Source organism: Pipistrellus kuhlii, unplaced genomic scaffold, assembly GCF_014108245.1.
Source record: "Pipistrellus kuhlii isolate mPipKuh1 unplaced genomic scaffold, mPipKuh1.p scaffold_m20_p_1, whole genome shotgun sequence".
Classification (NCBI taxonomy): domain Eukaryota; kingdom Metazoa; phylum Chordata; class Mammalia; order Chiroptera; family Vespertilionidae; genus Pipistrellus; species Pipistrellus kuhlii.
Genome location: NW_023425404.1, coordinates 82,612,597 through 82,629,577, shown reverse-complemented (window position 1 = coordinate 82,629,577; position 16,981 = coordinate 82,612,597). Strand labels below are relative to the sequence as shown.

General features: G+C 35.7%; 1 protein-coding gene across 3 annotated transcripts in view; it reads left to right on the top strand.

Moving 5' to 3' along the window:
• Positions 1–16,746, top strand: part of KIF5B (kinesin family member 5B) — a 61,990-nt gene extending 45,244 nt beyond the window's left edge. For all 3 annotated transcript variants that reach the window (XM_036453749.2, XM_045586102.1, XM_045586105.1), the window contains 11 exons: positions 2,637–2,825; positions 3,444–3,561; positions 4,109–4,170; positions 4,266–4,375; positions 4,875–4,976; positions 6,326–6,386; positions 6,503–6,574; positions 6,740–6,844; positions 9,617–9,833; positions 10,827–10,980; positions 15,231–16,746. In XM_036453749.2, the coding sequence (XP_036309642.1) occupies positions 2,637–2,825; positions 3,444–3,561; positions 4,109–4,170; positions 4,266–4,375; positions 4,875–4,976; positions 6,326–6,386; positions 6,503–6,574; positions 6,740–6,844; positions 9,617–9,833; positions 10,827–10,960 (1,170 nt within the window). In that variant the 3' untranslated portion in view covers positions 10,961–10,980; positions 15,231–16,746. The remainder of the gene's footprint in view (positions 1–2,636; positions 2,826–3,443; positions 3,562–4,108; positions 4,171–4,265; positions 4,376–4,874; positions 4,977–6,325; positions 6,387–6,502; positions 6,575–6,739; positions 6,845–9,616; positions 9,834–10,826; positions 10,981–15,230) is intronic.
• The last annotated feature ends 235 nt before the right edge of the window (positions 16,747–16,981 follow it).

The following is a 16,981-nucleotide window of genomic DNA, read 5'->3' as shown; positions in this document are numbered from 1 at the left end:
AACATACTAAAAGCCAAATTTGACAAGAATTGGAAATGAAGTAAAGGTTTTGTATATGGAGCTTATATTGTTTCTATTGGTTGTTATTCAGAGCTGCTGTCTATTGATGTAGACAGATTCTTTTTTTTTTTCAGTTGTATTTTTCAGTTCTAGATTTTTATTTAGCTATTTTAAAATTTTTTATTTTATTGTTTAAAGTATTACAAATAGTAATATATTTGTCTCTTTCCCCCCACTCCTATTGACCTTCCCCCCCCTCCCACCTCTCTTACTCCCTCCCCCCCTCCCAGTGTCTTGCATCCACTGGTTATGCTTATACACATGCATATAAGTCCTTTAGTTGATCTTTTACCCCACTACCCCCCAACCCTCTCAGTGTTCCCGCTCTAGTTTGACAGTCTATTTGATGCTTCTCTTCCTCTGTATCCATTTTTGTTCATCAGTTTATAATGTTCTTTATTATCCATAATGAGTGAGGTCATGTGGTATTTTTCTTTCACTGACTGGCTTATGTTACAAATGGTAAGAATTCTGTCCTTTTTTTTTTACAGCAGTGTAGTAGTCCATTGTGTAGATGTACCACAGTTTTCTAATCCACTTATCTGCCAATAGCCACTTAGGTTGTTTCCAAATCTTAGCTATGGTAAATTGTGCTGCTATGAACATAGGGATGCATATATCCTTTCTGATTGGTGTTTCTATTATCTTGGGATATATTCCTAGAATATAGGATTACTCATTACTGGGTCAAATGGTAGCTCCATTTTTAATTTTTTGAGGAAATCCTATACTGTTCTCCACGGTGGCTGCACCAGTCTACATTCCCACCAGCAGTGCACGAGAGTTCCTTTTTCTCCGCATCCTCTCCAGCATTTGTCGTTTGTTGATGCTAGCCCTTCTTACAAGTGTGAGGTGGTACCTCATTGTTTTGATTTGCATCTCTCATATGATTAGTGACTTTGAGCATGTTTTCATATGTCTCTTGGCTTTATGAATGTTCTCTTTCGAAAGTGTCTATTTAGGTCCTTTGCCCAAATTTGATTGGGTTGTTTATCTTTTCTTAAGTTGTATGAGTTCCCTGTAAATTTTGGAGATTAAACCCTTATCAGAAATAACATTGGCAAATATGTTCTCTCATGCAGTGGGCTTTCTTGTTGTGGCTTATCTTTGTATTCTTCTTATAATAGTGTCTTTTACAAAGCAGAAATTTTAACAAAGCCCAAATACCAATTTTTCCTTTCACAGATTATGTTTCTGATGTTTCTAAAACTCATCTCCAAATTCAAGGTCACCTAGATTTCCTCCTGTGTTACCTTCTAGAAGTTTTTTTAGTTTTGCATTTACATTTATGTCTATTATCTATTTGGAATTAAATTTCCTGAAAGGTATGTCTGTCAGAACTCATAGTTTTACATGGGGATGACCACTTGCTCCAGCAGATTTATTACAAAGATTATTCTTTCTCAATTGAATTGCCTTTGCCCCTTTGTCAGAGATCAGCTGGCTGTCTGTGTGTGCATCTATTCCTGGGCTCTATTCTGTTCCAGAGATCTATTTATTCTTTTACTAATACATCATTTTGATTACTATAGCTTTATGGTAATTCTTGTAGTTGAGTAGCATTAGTCTTCCAAACTTGCTCTTTTTTTAATATATTGCTGGCTATTTAGGGTCTTTTACCTTTCCAGGTAATCTTTAGAATCTATTCGTTGATATCCATAAAATAACTTGCTGGGGTTTTGATTGAGGTTATATTAGATACATAGATGAACTTGGGAAGAACTGATATTTTACCAGTATTATCTTCCTATCCATGAATGTGGAATATCTCTATCTATTTAGTTCTTTGATTTCTTTCATCAGTGTTTTATAGTTTCCTCATAGAGATCTTACACATATTATATTACATTTATACTAAGTGTTTCTTTTTACTTTTTGGCACTAATGTAAATGGCACTGTATTTTTTTTTCATTTCAAATTTTTGTTTTTTATTTGCTGGTAGAAAGGATAGGAAAGTGATTGACTTTTGTATGTTAACCTTGTATCCTGTGATGTTACTATAATGGTTTATTAGTGCCTGAAGTTTCTTCAATAATTATGTCATCTGTGAACAAACACAGTTTTATTTGTTTCTTTTCAAGCTCCACTTAATTTTGACACTAAATATTATACTGCAATTTCCTAATGAAAGTATAGAATGTACAGTGACTGCAGTTCCTCTTTGGTGAACTTCAAAGTCGTTTCTATGACACCTAAACATCCTTATCTATTAAGTTTTAAACTGGAAGTTACATGTGATTAACAAATTTACTGAAAAGGGCCTGTGAAGAGGAAATCCAAATGTTGAAAGAGGTAGAATTGATCAGTGGTTTTTGGTATGTTTGTTAGGTGTGTGTTTCTTTTTTCCATGTTGACATATATTAGCATTAAGTTTAGAAAGGAAGGAAGACAAAAATTAAGCTCTTTTTTATTTGTCCTTTATTAAAAACAAGTATATTTCATAAAAGAAAAAAAACTCCAGATTTCCTATGAATATTGAGTAATATTAAAATATAGTAAATTTTGTTTTAAGATTTTTAGAGTCTAATTTGGTAATCACACTGGATATTTTTTTAATTTCACTGTTTTCTTATAGCAGCCTGAGGGAACTGGCATGATAGATGAAGAGTTCACTGTTGCAAGGCTCTACATTAGCAAAATGAAGTCAGAAGTAAAAACAATGGTAAAACGCTGCAAACAGTTAGAAAGCACACAAACTGAGAGTAACCAAAAAATGGAAGAAAATGAAAAGGAGTTAGCAGCATGCCAGCTTCGTATCTCTCAAGTATGTATTAACAAAAAAAAGTTCTATTTTTTAATAACCACATATAAGTTTTATTTACTGTAAAAATTTTAATAATAACAAACTTACATAGGTTATTTTGAGTAATAAAATAGGTTAATTTTATCAGTTTTTCCTAGTCTAGCTGTATTAATAATAACATGAATGATTTGACTGGGTTGTATTTGCTAACATATATATGTTAAGTATATAGATTTACTAGAAAGATGAGATTATTGAAGGATCTAAAGGAATTCTGGGGTGGACAAAATTGCAGGGCCAATTTTTTTTGCTTTGCCAGTTGAATGAATGAGGCCAGTCACCAAGAATAGGAATTCTAATATGGAGGGAAGACGGTAATATCATATGGAGAAAAATTATTTCTTTTTTATTCAGCCTTTAGTGCCTTTGCTTATAAGTGTTTTAAGCTATACAAATGACCATTTTATTGATTAAATTGATTTTCATTGTAAAACTGTCCCATGAACATTTTAGGTTTGTATCTTTAAGTGAATTATATATTAATACATTGCTAAAACTTGCTTATTTTCAAATATTCTTCGCAATAAAAAGTGTACGTGAGAGTTTTTCTACATCATATTATTATATTTTTCCCAAAAGCATGAAGCCAAAATTAAGTCATTGACTGAATACCTTCAAAATGTGGAACAAAAGAAAAGACTATTGGAGGAATCTGTTGATTCCCTCAGTGAAGAATTAGTCCAGCTTCGAGCACAAGGTATTAACTTCTAATTATTTGAGTTATATCTATATTAAATTATCCTTTAGTGTAATTGTTAATTTATATTTGCACTAATAATGAATAGTAGGAATCTGGATAACTTGAAATAGAGAACAAATAATATGTTTTAATTTGGCTTTGATACGTTTTTAAGTTGTGTTTAAATATGGAAGTAGCCACTCTGGGAATTTCCCACTAAGTTACGAGGTCACACACATATATGAACTTCACACACACACACACACACACACACACACACATATCTTAACATTGGAGCTTACAAAGCCATCTTGTTTCCCTACCATGCCTTAACCCATTTGTTCTGGGATTAGGTAAAGAAAATAAAGGTAACCATAATATCAATCAATACAAAGGATCTAAATCAATACGTTGAGCTTAGCAAGATTTACTGTGTGGCATTTGGATAGGTTAAAGTCAAGAACTGCTAAGGAACATATCCCTTGTAAAAAACCATTTTCTCCTTGGTTTATTTGAAGAAATTTAAGGTTTATTTCCTCTTTGTTTTCTCTCCCTGTCCTAACAGAGAAAATGCATGAAATGGAAAAAGAGCACTTAAATAAGGTTCAGACTGCAAATGAAGTTAAGGCAAGTTTTACGTAATTGGATTCTAATGGCTTTAATCCATCAATATTTATCTTCATTAGTCTGATTTAATATCCTTTCCCCTGCAATAATTTTAGCAAGCTGTTGAACAACAGATCCAAAGCCACAGAGAAACTCATCAGAAACAAATTAGTAGTTTGAGAGATGAAGTTGAGGCAAAAGAAAAACTTATTACTGATCTTCAAGAGTAAGTATATTTTTCCTTCCTCTAAATATTAAAAACTAACTCAGAAAGATTGACTCTTTAGGTAAAAGGAAATAATTGGCTGCTGGTATATAATACGTTCTTATTACCTGCATGTTTTCATTGATATGGTAATTTTTGACTTGACAATAAATTTGTTTATTTATAACTTCTAAGTTCCTGGTGAAAATATTTTTGGGGTCTTTGGACTATTCAGTAAAAAGAAAAAAATTTAACCATTATTGCAAATAGAAACCACAGTGTCCTTCAAATCATTTCATTCCTTTTAAAAAATATTCTTAACTGGGAAAACTATATTGGAAATTGTGGGCTTTACAATTTTTAAAAGAATAGAAGTTGTCTTCATTAATGCACAGGAGGCATTGTTGTTTGACTAGTGAGATTATAAAATTTAAGAGTTTGGAAGTCTTAATGACAACATTCAGAAAATGGTGGTGTTGATAGATGTTGTAGGGTTTTTTTTTTTTCTTTCTTTTCTCAGCCAAAACCAGAAAATGATGTTAGAACAGGAACGCCTGAGAGTAGAACATGAGAAGTTGAAAGCTACAGATCAGGAAAAGAGCAGAAAACTACATGAACTTACGTGAGTTAATGTTTTAATTCAAGTTTTAAATTTAAAACTAAAGGATTGTGGGTATTACAATCAGATATATTCAGTGGGTACATTTTTTCATGTTGTGTTTTTCTAAAAACTTGCAGTATATCCTTGTACTTAAGTAAAAGCAAGGTCTTGTAGTTCAGTGATGATCAAGATTTCTGATTTCTGTTTATCAACCTGCTTACTGTTTTTGTGCCACCATTTTACTTCAAGATCTGTCATAAAAACTGAATTTTTGTCAGAACTGATCCTATATAATAAAAGACTAACATGCAAATCAACTGAACGGTGGAACTACCAACAGAATGACCAGTCATTGTGATGCGCACTGACCACCAGGGGGCAGATGCTCAATGCAGGAGCTGCACCCAGGCCCCAGGCCAGCCAAGGCAGGTGCCCCACCAATTGCCCTACAGAGGGTGGTGACTGGTAGAGGTCGCAAGGGTGGAGCCTGCAAGCAGGTGGTGCCAGGCTGGCCAAGGCAGGTGCCAATGGTGACCCCCTGATCACCCCACAGAGGGAGGGGACCACTGGCTGTGTCAGCAGGGGCCTGGACCAGCAAGCAAGTGAGCGGCGTTAAGCCAGCCAAGACAGGTGCCAGCAGGCCCCCTCTTCCCCGCCCCCCATCGCCCTGCCAGTCGCCCCACAGATGGGCCCTGAAGGCCCGAATTTTATGCATCAGGCCTCTAGTCTTGCATAAAAGGACATTATTATTTTAGTCTTGCCTCTTGAACAGGGTTTTTTTGTTTTGTTTTTTGGTGTTTTTTTTTTTTTTTTTACCAATTGCTTTTTCTAATTTACTAAGATTATATTTAGCCCTAACCGGTTTGGCTCAGTGGATATAGCATTGGCCTGTGGACTCAATTTGCTGTTCCACTTATTTATGCATTCATTGGTTGCTGCTTGTGTATATGCCCTGACCAGGGATCATACCCACAATCTTGGCCTTTTGTGACAAGCTAGGGTTTCAGGAATTTATAATCTCCATAATTACCAGTTAATCAAAATATCTTGAATAAAAGCAGTGTGCTATATGTGACATATTCTATAATATAAAAAGAGCCACTCCTTATTCTTTGGATTCTGCCATATCTTATTTTATCTCTTCTATTGCTATATAAGAGAGTTTTCTTCTAATAATCGATTTAGAAGGATTTATAAAGCATTATAAAAATTTCTTTGAAAGACACATCAGTAAACTTTTAAAAATGAGTCTTTCATTTATTTGAATTTAAGAATTTCTTTCAGATAAATATTTGCATCGTCTTGTGCTAAATAAAACTAGAATTTTATGGATTCAAAGGAGAAAATATGTATATTCTTCCTCTGTCTAGGATTATGCAAGACAGACGAGAACAGGCAAGACAAGACTTAAAGGGTTTGGAAGAGACAGTGGTAAGAAAAACTTGAAAATAAATAGGATTGGGGAATGTTTAATAGGGTTTTCCCCCCCCTTGGTTATATTAAATTTGAAGTCTGAACACCAAAAATACTGCTGTTCTTAATTCAAGGCAAAAGAACTTCAGACTTTACACAACCTGCGGAAGCTCTTTGTTCAGGATCTAGCCACCAGAGTTAAAAAGGTAATAAGACTATATTTGAATAAATGGTGTTTATAGTGTAATCCTTTGCATGCATAAGTGAAACGTTTTATGTTGTCATAACATTCTTTGTTTAGTTAAGATGAGGGTGTTTTTATTTTATTTTATTTTATTTGTTCTTAGAATTAATCAACCTTCTTTCCTTAGAGTGCAGAGATCGATTCTGATGATACTGGAGGCAGTGCTGCTCAGAAGCAAAAAATCTCTTTTCTTGAAAATAATCTTGAACAGCTCACTAAAGTCCATAAACAGGTAAAAAAAAAAAAATTATATATGAATATATATATATATATATATATATATATATATATATATATATATATATATAGTGATTGTTGCAAGAATTAAAAAATTGAGAAATGGCAATTTTTTTAATTGGTCATTCTTGGAACCATTCCATTATCGCTAATTATTTGTATGGAAGTTAATATTTTTAACAACCCTTTATTAAAGTCCAATGAAAACCTTTTTGGGATTTCAAATCTGTCAGTTTTCTTAATTTAATCAAGGTAATTAAAATACCTCTGAAAGAAGTCTTTGCATATGAGATCTTTGTTTAATCTCTTACCACTCCCTTCACCCATTTTCCCTCTGAGAATCGTCAGTCTATTTTCATTTCCATGCCCCTGATTCTATTTTATTCATCATTTTCTGTTCATTAGGTTTCTTATTAGTTTATTTTTATTTTTATATTCAATTGTTAATAGGTATGTATTTATTGCCATTTTATTGTTCATGTTTCTAATCTTTTTCTTCTTAAAGAAACCCTTCAACATTTCATATAATACTGGTTTGGTGGTGGTGATAAACTCCTTTGCTTTTTCTTGTCAGTGAAGCTCCTTATCTGATCTTTAGTTCTAAATGATAGCTTTGCTGGGTAGAGTAATCTTGGTTCTTGCTTTTCATCACTTAGAATATTTCTTGCCACTTCCTTCTGGCCTGCATCATTTCTATTGAGAAATCAGCTGACTGTCGTATGGGCACTCCCTTATAGGTAACTAACTGCTTTTCTCCTGCTTCTTTTAAGATTCTCTCTTTGTCTTTAGCCCTTGGCATTTTAATTGTGATGTGTCTTGGTGTGGTCCTCTGGGTTCCCCTTGTTTGGGACTCTCTTTGCTTCCTGGACTTGTAAGTCTATTTTTTTCACCAGGTAGGGGAAGTTTTCTGTCATTATTTCTTCAAATAGGTTTTTATTATCTTGATCACTCTCTTCTCCTTGTGGCACCACTATAATTTGATATGCTTGAAGTTGTCCCAGAGGCTCCTTACACTATCTTTATATTTTTGGATTTTTTTCTTTTTTGTTCTTCTGATTAGATGTTTTTTGCTTCCTCATATTCCAAATCATTGATTTGATTCTTGGAATTCTCTGCTCTACTGTTGAATCCCTGAAATTATTCTTTATTTCATTTAATGTTTGCTTAATTTCTGACTGGTCCTTTTCCATGTTTTTTTACATTCTTATTAATATCCTTGAAAGTCTCACTAAATCCCTGGAAGGTCTCATGAAGATCACTTTATAACTGATTTTGAACTCTGTGTCTAATAATTTGCTTTCTTCCATTTCTTTCATTTGTGACATGATTCTTTGTCTCCTTATTTTGGCTACTTCCCTGTTTGTCTCTATATATTGGGTAGAGCAGCTATGTCTCCTGAAGTTGGTAGAGTGGCCTTGTGTAGTAGGTGTCCCGTAGTACCCAACTGGTCACTCTAGGAGCACTCCTGTGTGTGGACTGTATACACAGTCTTGTAGTTGCGTGCTGTTGGTGTCACTGGGAGGAATTGACCTCCAGACCAATTGGCTGTGAGGATTAGCTGTGACTGCAGTGGGAGAGCTGCTATACAGGAAACAACCCTATGGAGCAGGACTTGCATCAGTAGGGCTATGGTGTTCACTGAGTCTGCCCCTTGAGTGTGTCACTTGTGGATGTATAGAGTATAGTCTGAAGCTGTCCACTGGGTGCACTGGCTCTAAGGCCTCCAGGGAGGTGCAAAGTCACCCACTGCCCGATGCCACCTGGCAGAAACTACAGAGAGATCTGCAGATGGCTTGCTATTTGTATTGGCTTGGAAGTGTGCAGGGGAGGCCCCGCTGTGAAGCAAGGTAGACTGGTGCTGGTGCAAGATCATGGGCCTTTTATTGATAGGTTTGGGGCACACTGACACCAGCTGCAGCTTGTTTGAGAGATTTTAGCAAAGTCTGAAGCCTGAGCCAGGACAGGCCATCATATGAAAAAGCTGCTGCAAACAGCTTGGCTGGTCTGTAAATTGTACAGGTTGGGGTCTTAGAATCATAGTGTGGAGCAAGCAGTGTGCTCTAGGTTGATAGGAACTCAGATATGTTTGCCAGACAGCCCTGAGACAGGATAGATATCAGCATAGGAACAGTTACCTCTATCTGATAGAAAGCTGGCCCCAAGTTCCTGTCCTAATGCCAGACAATCCAGTTCCACCCCATATTTTTCTAGGTCCCTCAATGCCCTCTGGTGCTGTAGCTCAGAGAAAGCAAGTCCAAGTATGCTCCTCTTGGGCCCTTTAAGAGGGACACATGGGTCTATGGCAGCCTGCATGTCCCTCAGGCACAATCCCTATTGGTTTTTACAAACTGAAGTTATGGGGACTTCTTTTCCCATCTCTGGGACCATGGACTGGGGTCTGGTGTGGGGCTGGGACCCATTGCTCCTCATGGCAGTCCCACAGGGACAATTTCCCCCTGGGTTAAAAAGTTGAGGGGGGGGGGGGGGGGGGGGCACATGTGGGTATCAGACCAATCCATTCTGATCCTGCCTCACGAGCAGTCTCAACATGCTTTCTTCTTTACTTCTGTAGTTGTAGGACTTCCAGTCAGCTATCAGGCAGTTCTGAATGATCCTTGTTCTGTATTTTAGTTATAATTTTAATGTGGTTTTGAGAGGTGGCAAGTACTAGCATTTACCTATACCGCCATCTTGTTTCTCCTGAACTGCATATTTTCTTAATCATCTTTTTATAGCTAGAATCCTAACGTTATTTATGTACTTTTAGTTGGTACGTGATAATGCTGATCTGCGCTGTGAACTTCCTAAGTTGGAAAAGCGACTGAGAGCCACAGCTGAGAGAGTAAAAGCTCTGGAGTCAGCACTGAAAGAAGCCAAAGAAAATGCATCTCGTGATCGCAAACGCTATCAGCAAGAAGTAGATCGTATAAAGGAAGCAGTCAGGTCAAAGAATATGGCCAGAAGAGGGCATTCTGCACAAATTGGTTAGTAAAACACATGAAAACCTTATGTGTTGTAGTGGTGGTATTTGTCTTTTTATTTTCTTTCCAAAGGGTGGCATTGTTAGGAAAGCAGCACGGAGTTGAATAATAATCACATTAAGACAGTGGTCGGCAAACTCATTAGTCAACAGAGCCAAAATTTTTAAACTTAAACTTTTTCTAACTCCACTTCTTCAAAATAGACTCGCCCTGGCAGTGGTATTTTGTGGAAGAGCCACACTCACGAGCCGCAGTTTGCCGACCATGGCATTAAGAGAACAAGAATATAAATAAGAACTAGACATGCAAGCAAGAATGGTCAGGGGTAGGAAATAAACTATAGAGCAATGTTATTAAAGAAAAAAAAAAAAAAAAAAGGCAAAAAAGTAAGTTGTGCTCCCCTAAATGCCTAGCCTTTGAAACTCCTTAAAATGTAGGTTCCTAAAAACTATAGAGTAGAATCTCATCTCCAAGGTGACCTTCCCCTTCCCCCTCTCCTTCCCCAAAGACATGCATCTCCTAAACTCTAAGGGACCCCATGAGGCTTACAACCAGGACAGCAGTAGGCAGTTTGTCCCAGGCAAACACCCTGAACCTGTCTCCAAAGGCCCCCTTTCCTCTGGCTTCTTAGTGAGCCAAAGCAGCCCAGCCTGGGCTCATATCTCCACCTAATTCTTCTCCCGTTATCTTAGGCCCTTCCTCGTTTCACTGTCCCTAACATTAATAAACATACTCTAAAATTAAAAGTCATCAGCACTATTTCATGCTTTAGAATAACCATTGATGTAGGAATAAAGTGTTTAAGAGGCTAAGGATTGTGTAGGTCTTGGAGAAAAAGGTGTAACTGAAAAATGAGAGAGAGGAATTTAATGAGAGAAAAAAAGACAGAAAAACAAAATACAAGAATTTGTGGTAAGTAAAGAGAAGAGACCTAAAAAATAGTTACAGGCATGTTTTAAGACTTATTCTAAAGCCAGTTTTTGGTTTTTATATTAGCTAAACCTATTCGTCCTGGGCAACATCCAGCAGCGTCTCCAACTCATCCAAGTGCAATTCGTGGAGGAGGTGCATTTACTCAGAACAGCCAGCCTGTGGTGGTAGTACGAGGTGGAGGAGGCAAACAAGCATAAGCATTATACATTACCTACAGGTTTGTAATTTATATCTGGCTTCTGAATTATAACTATAATAGTGGAAATGTTCAACCATTGATCATTAAACATTTTTTTTAGGTTCTCACTATTTTTTTTAATATATTTTATTGATTTTTTTATAGAGAGGAAGGGAGAGAGATAGAGAGCTAGAAATGTTGATGAGAGAGAAACATCGACCAGCTGCCTCTTGCGCACACCCCCCCCCCCCCCCCCGGGATGTGCCCGCAACCAATGTACATGCCCTTGACCGGAATCGAATCCAGGACCTTTCAGTCTGCAGACCAACGCTCTACCGCTGAGCCAAACTGGTTTCAGCAGTTTCACACTATTTTTATATATTTTATTAATTTTGAGAGAAATAGAGGAAAGAGGGAAACATGGATATGAGCATAAAACGACGATAGGATGTCTCCTGCTCGCATTCTTACCCCCCCCCCACCCCCCAACACACACACACACCCGACACACACACCCTGAGACCAAGCCCACAAAACCCGGGCATGTGCAGCTTCCTGGTTCATAGATCGACACTCAGTCAATGAGCCATGCCAGCTGGGCCAAATTTGGATCACTTAAAATAGATACTGCTATTAACTGTTTTCTTTTATTTGACATGTAATTAAAGTGTTAATTTTTTCCATTCTTAAAATTTTTTATATATGAAATTTGAAGTATGATTATCTTTTGTATATCCTCTCATCTTTTAGATTATTTTCAGAAGATTCCCAAAAGTGGAATTGTAAAAAAAAATGTAAACATTTTTAAGGCTCTTAAAAGATTACACCAAGTTGCATATTAGCCAAGGATACTGTCCATTTTGTTGCTTCTTTGCAGGATTGAGTATTAATAATATTAATCTTCTGAGGTGATAAACCAACAAGCATTTCAGTGGTTGATTAATGCAGTTGGATTTTTTCCCTATATTTACTGTCCACATATATTTTCTTTCTTATGAATTATTTCTGTGTCATTTTCCATTTACCTATTGAAAGAGATTTTTCAAACAGATGTATAAGTTCTTATACTTACCGTATTTTTCGGACCATAAGCTGCACTTTTTTTCCCCCCAGAAGTGGGGGGGAAAAGTCCCTGCGTCTTATGGTCCAAATATAGCCTACACATATACTTTAAAAAAAAAAGTTTTTTTACTTGCCCGGCTCTGTGTGGTCTCTGTGTGCTTGCTAGGCTCTAAAATGGTTCTAAATGCTGTTGTTTACTTTACAGGGTTGATTACATGTGTTTATGACTGTGATGTTGGGTTTTAATGCACATAAAATATTTTAGGACACTATTTGTTTCAGAATCTTTTTTTCTTCATTTCCCTTCTCTAAAAACTGGTGCGTCTTATGGTCCGGAGCGTCTTATGGTCCGAAAAATACGGTATTTGTTTTTAACTATGTAATACTTGTTATTTCTAGGGGATTAAAGACTATTACAAAGTAGAAAAATAAATATCTCTAGAGATATCACCTAGAACTTTATTTCATAAGCTTTAAACTAAAAGGTTTAAATTGTTGATAAATACTTAATAACATACTATTCCTAGTCTATATATGCTACTTTGTAACCTACTTCTTTATCTTTGTAATATATTCTGAACATTTTTTTTTCCTACAACTTGACTAGTTAAAAGCTACTTGATATTACATCATATGGCAGGAACTCAGATTTTAATTATTTAGGAAGTCCTGGATGTGTAGGTGTTTTGGAAACTAAAGTACTAGATAATTATTAGGCTTAACTTGATTCTTTTCTTTTTATTTATATATATATATTTTTTTTTTTAATTGATTTTACATAGAGAGGAATTGAGAGGGATAGAGAGTTAGAAACATCAATGAGAGAGAAACATCAACCAGCTGCCTCTTGCACACCTCCTACTGGGGATGTGCCCACAACCAAGGTGCATGCCCTTGACCGGAATCGAACCCAGGACCTTTCAGTCCACAGGCCGATGGTCTATCCACTGAGCCAAACTGGTCTTGGCGGCTTAACTTGTTTCTGATGAATATTAAAATCTCTATTTTAAACTTTCTTGTTTTTATTTTCACAGTTTGTATAACTGGTTCTCAATTTGAATTGAGAATTAAGCAATATTTTGGAGGATTCACATTATAATTTAATTTTTTTGTCCACACCGTATAGGATTTCTAAGATATAAAAACAGCTCAAATGTTGACGTTCAGAGTTTGAATCCTGACTTTTCAGTTTTCATGAACTTTGTTACTTTTTAAATAATTTTTCTCAGTTTGATTCCTTTTAAAATTTGTTAGTATAAAAGTAAATTATGTATTCATGACCTGTTTAATGTATCTTTAAAACATAACATTTTTCTTCATAGCCACAATATTATCACCAAAATATTGTTAATTGACTAGCAACTAAAAATATTTATATTTCCTAATACCAAGCTATATTCAGATACCTCAATTTTTTAAAATTCTCTAGACAGCCGAAGCCGGTTTGGCTCAGTGGTAGAGCGTCAGTCTGTGGACTGAAAGGTCCCAGGTTCGATTCCGGTCAAGGGCATGTACATTGGTTGCGGGCACATCCCCGGTGGAAGGTGTGCAGGAGGCAGCTGGTCGCTGTTTCTCTCTCATTGACGTTTCTAGCTCTCTATCTATCTCCCTTCCTCTCTGTAAAAAATCAATAAAATATATTTTTAAAAAAATAGATATGAAAATCTTTTAAAAAAATAAAAAAATAAAATAAAATTCTCTAGACACACCAGTGATTTTCAACTTTTTTCATCCCATGGCACACATAAAGCTAATTACTAAAATTCTTTGGCAGACCAAAGAATCTATTTTTTGCCAACCTGATAAAAAAAAAAAAATAGGTATAATTTTGATTCATTCACACCAGACGGCTATTGCTGTTTATAAATTTGACAATAAAGGAAAAGAGATCAGTGCCCCTAACTAAAAAGTGATTTCATGTTTTAAAAATTCTTGCTGTGCAGAAGGTACCTGATGTTTCTCTCTCATCCTACCTTTCTTCCTGCCTCCCTAAAAATCAACAAAAGCATTTTAAAAAACACAACAAAAGTTCATATAGCATCTCAGCAACATTATAATGAAACAGTGTTGAAAAAATGTTATTCAATGTCCTGCTATATTTATTTTTGAGCCCCTTTATTAGTAAAATGAAATTCATTCTTAAGAATTATGTAAGTTAAAGTGTAATTAAATACTTACAGGTACTTTTCTAGAAGTGGGAGGTGGGCAAGGAGCTTTTTAAAGTACAAATATAGATGAAAGTTTATCCTTTTCTGATATTGTGCTCAGATTAAAATTCATATGTAAACTTTGATCTCATATCTCATTAGCAGAGAACATATTCCATGGCCTTTGTTCAAGATAGCTAGGTTTTAGCTTGAAAGTAATGTTCTAATAAGGCAGTTTAACATACGAGTGAGATAGCTAACGTGAAGTAATTATAAAAGTATAAAATTTACAGGCTTGTCTCATTGCTGGTCCAAAAGATAGTAGTACTTTTGTTTTTTTAACTCTTAAACCATGAACAGGGAACCTATGATTTACTTAAGTGGTAAATGACTGAAAATTTAAAAACTTTATAGAGAAATTTTTTATTTTTTCAATTATCAAGAAAAACATTTTAAAACCCTGGGTTTATTTTAGGGGATGATGTCAGTGTATTAATATTACTGATACCTTTACTACCCAGTTTTATATGGCTGGTCTTCTATCTTATGTAATACTTTGAAAGTTGAGTTTTCTTCTAAATACATAGGTAGGTAGTTTAATACAAGGATGCCTTCAGGTAACAACTGATGAAATTATTTATTTTACAGACCATATCCCTATCCTTCTACCCCACCCCACACCCCTTTTTTTAAATAGCTTCCATGTATATAACATTTCTTGTTAAAGGTCCTTAACTTTAAGAAGGTCACTTAACACTGTCTGCACCTTCCCATTTTTTAAAAAAAATATGTAATTCATGTATCAGCTTACTCATAGCTCTCTTAGGAAGAATGAAAACAGATGAAGGGTGGGGCTGACCTCTTTTTAAACATTGTGCTGCTCATAAGTAGTTCTACTTAGGAAGTAAATTAAAGGAGAAGTCAAATCATTTATTGTTTTCTTTTAAAATTTTGTGGAATGTGGTCATAGCTATTAGCCAAAATGTTTTTAAACTTCATATATTTTACCTACTTTGTTTCTTTCTATCTCAAACACAAGTTTTATGCAAATGAAATATTTTTGTTTTCTCCCATTTTCAGGTGTTGAGAGTAATTGAAGTATGAAGATATACTATCAAGCAGAGTCATTCAGTAACTATAAAATTTACCCCTGGGAATTGTAGAATTCCAACTATTTTAAATGTATAAATTATACCTGGCCTCTACAGCTGTTTTCTGCTCACTTTTCTTGTAACTCTGCTGCTTCCCAAAAAAATCTTAGAGTGCAATTTTGGCTTCTTAGGAGGGAAAAATGACAGTTCACAACTATGGCCCTATTTATTACACATTTTGTTTTTTGTGTCTTGCATTTAGTCTTCACTGTGCCAATCTAACTATCATATAGAATTATGCTTTTTGTTCTTGTTTCTTTATGTGTGATTTTTAATCTCAAATTACCTAGCTGCTGTTGCTTTTCTTTTTCTTATTAAAGTGTCTTCCTTATTTTAGGGGAAAATGTAAACACATTTAGATTAAATTTCTTAAATTTTACCACTTACAACACTACATGCCCACACAATATATCAGGTCAATACTACAAATGATTTCAGAGTCAAAGTTACTTGTATCTTTTCTGATGTTTGCTTCTTGAAAATTGTTTGAGCACTGAAACCATAAAACTGTCTTAAGTAGTCATTTGAGACTGAGTAAGGCTACTTAATTGTTATTTCATGAAATTCTTGCTGCTGAATTTTCTTGAATAGAAATATTTTACAATATCAAAAAACGAATCTCAGTTTGAAAAAGAGTTCGGAAAAGGAATTATATTTGCCTTTTTTCCAATTCTATAATCAACATAACTTGATGGAATGAAAATTTCCTGCTTCAGATTTTGGAGGATCCACAGAGTCTGTGGGGATCGGCCATGACCCAACACCCTGAGGCCACAGACAAGTGCACTTACCCCACTGTTGCAGTCCAATGCCCCAGGATGTACAAGCCTGATGCTACCCAGCGATCCTGAACCTGTGCCCTTGATAACTATTCCTCTGACTTGATGGGGCACACCTGGGCCCACCTCCATGATCTGACTATCCTGAATGCACCAGCTGGCCATCATGATCCAGCATGCCTGACCCAGTACCCCTTGGATAATCAGCCTTACATCCTTACACCAGGCCACACTGTCATTACCTGGCACCCCTGGAAGACCCGACCCTGCCATGACCCAATATCCCCAGGGTACCTGTCTCTGTGACCTAATGTGTCTGATCTGATGCATTAGAAGACTGGACCCACTAAATAGGGAGACAAATAATTCCCAAGAAAAGAAAGAATCAATACAAAAGGAACTAAATGAAATGGAGGCAAACAATTTATCAGATACAGAGGTCAAGGTAATAGTGAGAAGGGTCCTCAAACAACTTAAAACTTCAAGCAACTTTCAATGGGAACTTCATAAGCATGAAAAAGTATGCAGAAACCGTGAACAAGATTCAATTGAAAATGAACAGTGGCATAGCTAGAAGGAATCAACAGATTAGGAAAAACTGAGGACCAAATAGGCAAATTAGAGACAAGGTGGAAAAAATATCCAAACAGAGTAGCAATTAGAAAATAAAAATAAAAAGGATAATTTAAGGGAGCTTTGGGACATGTAACACTTCCAAGAGCTTTCTTATAAGACTTTGGAATTATCTTAATTCCAAAATCAGATAAAGACACTACAAAGAAAATTAGTTGGTATCCTTGATGAAAAGACGCTAAAACCATCAACAAAATATTAGCAAATCAGATCCAGCAATATATTAGAAGGACCATACACCATGATCAAGTGAGACTTATTCCAGGGG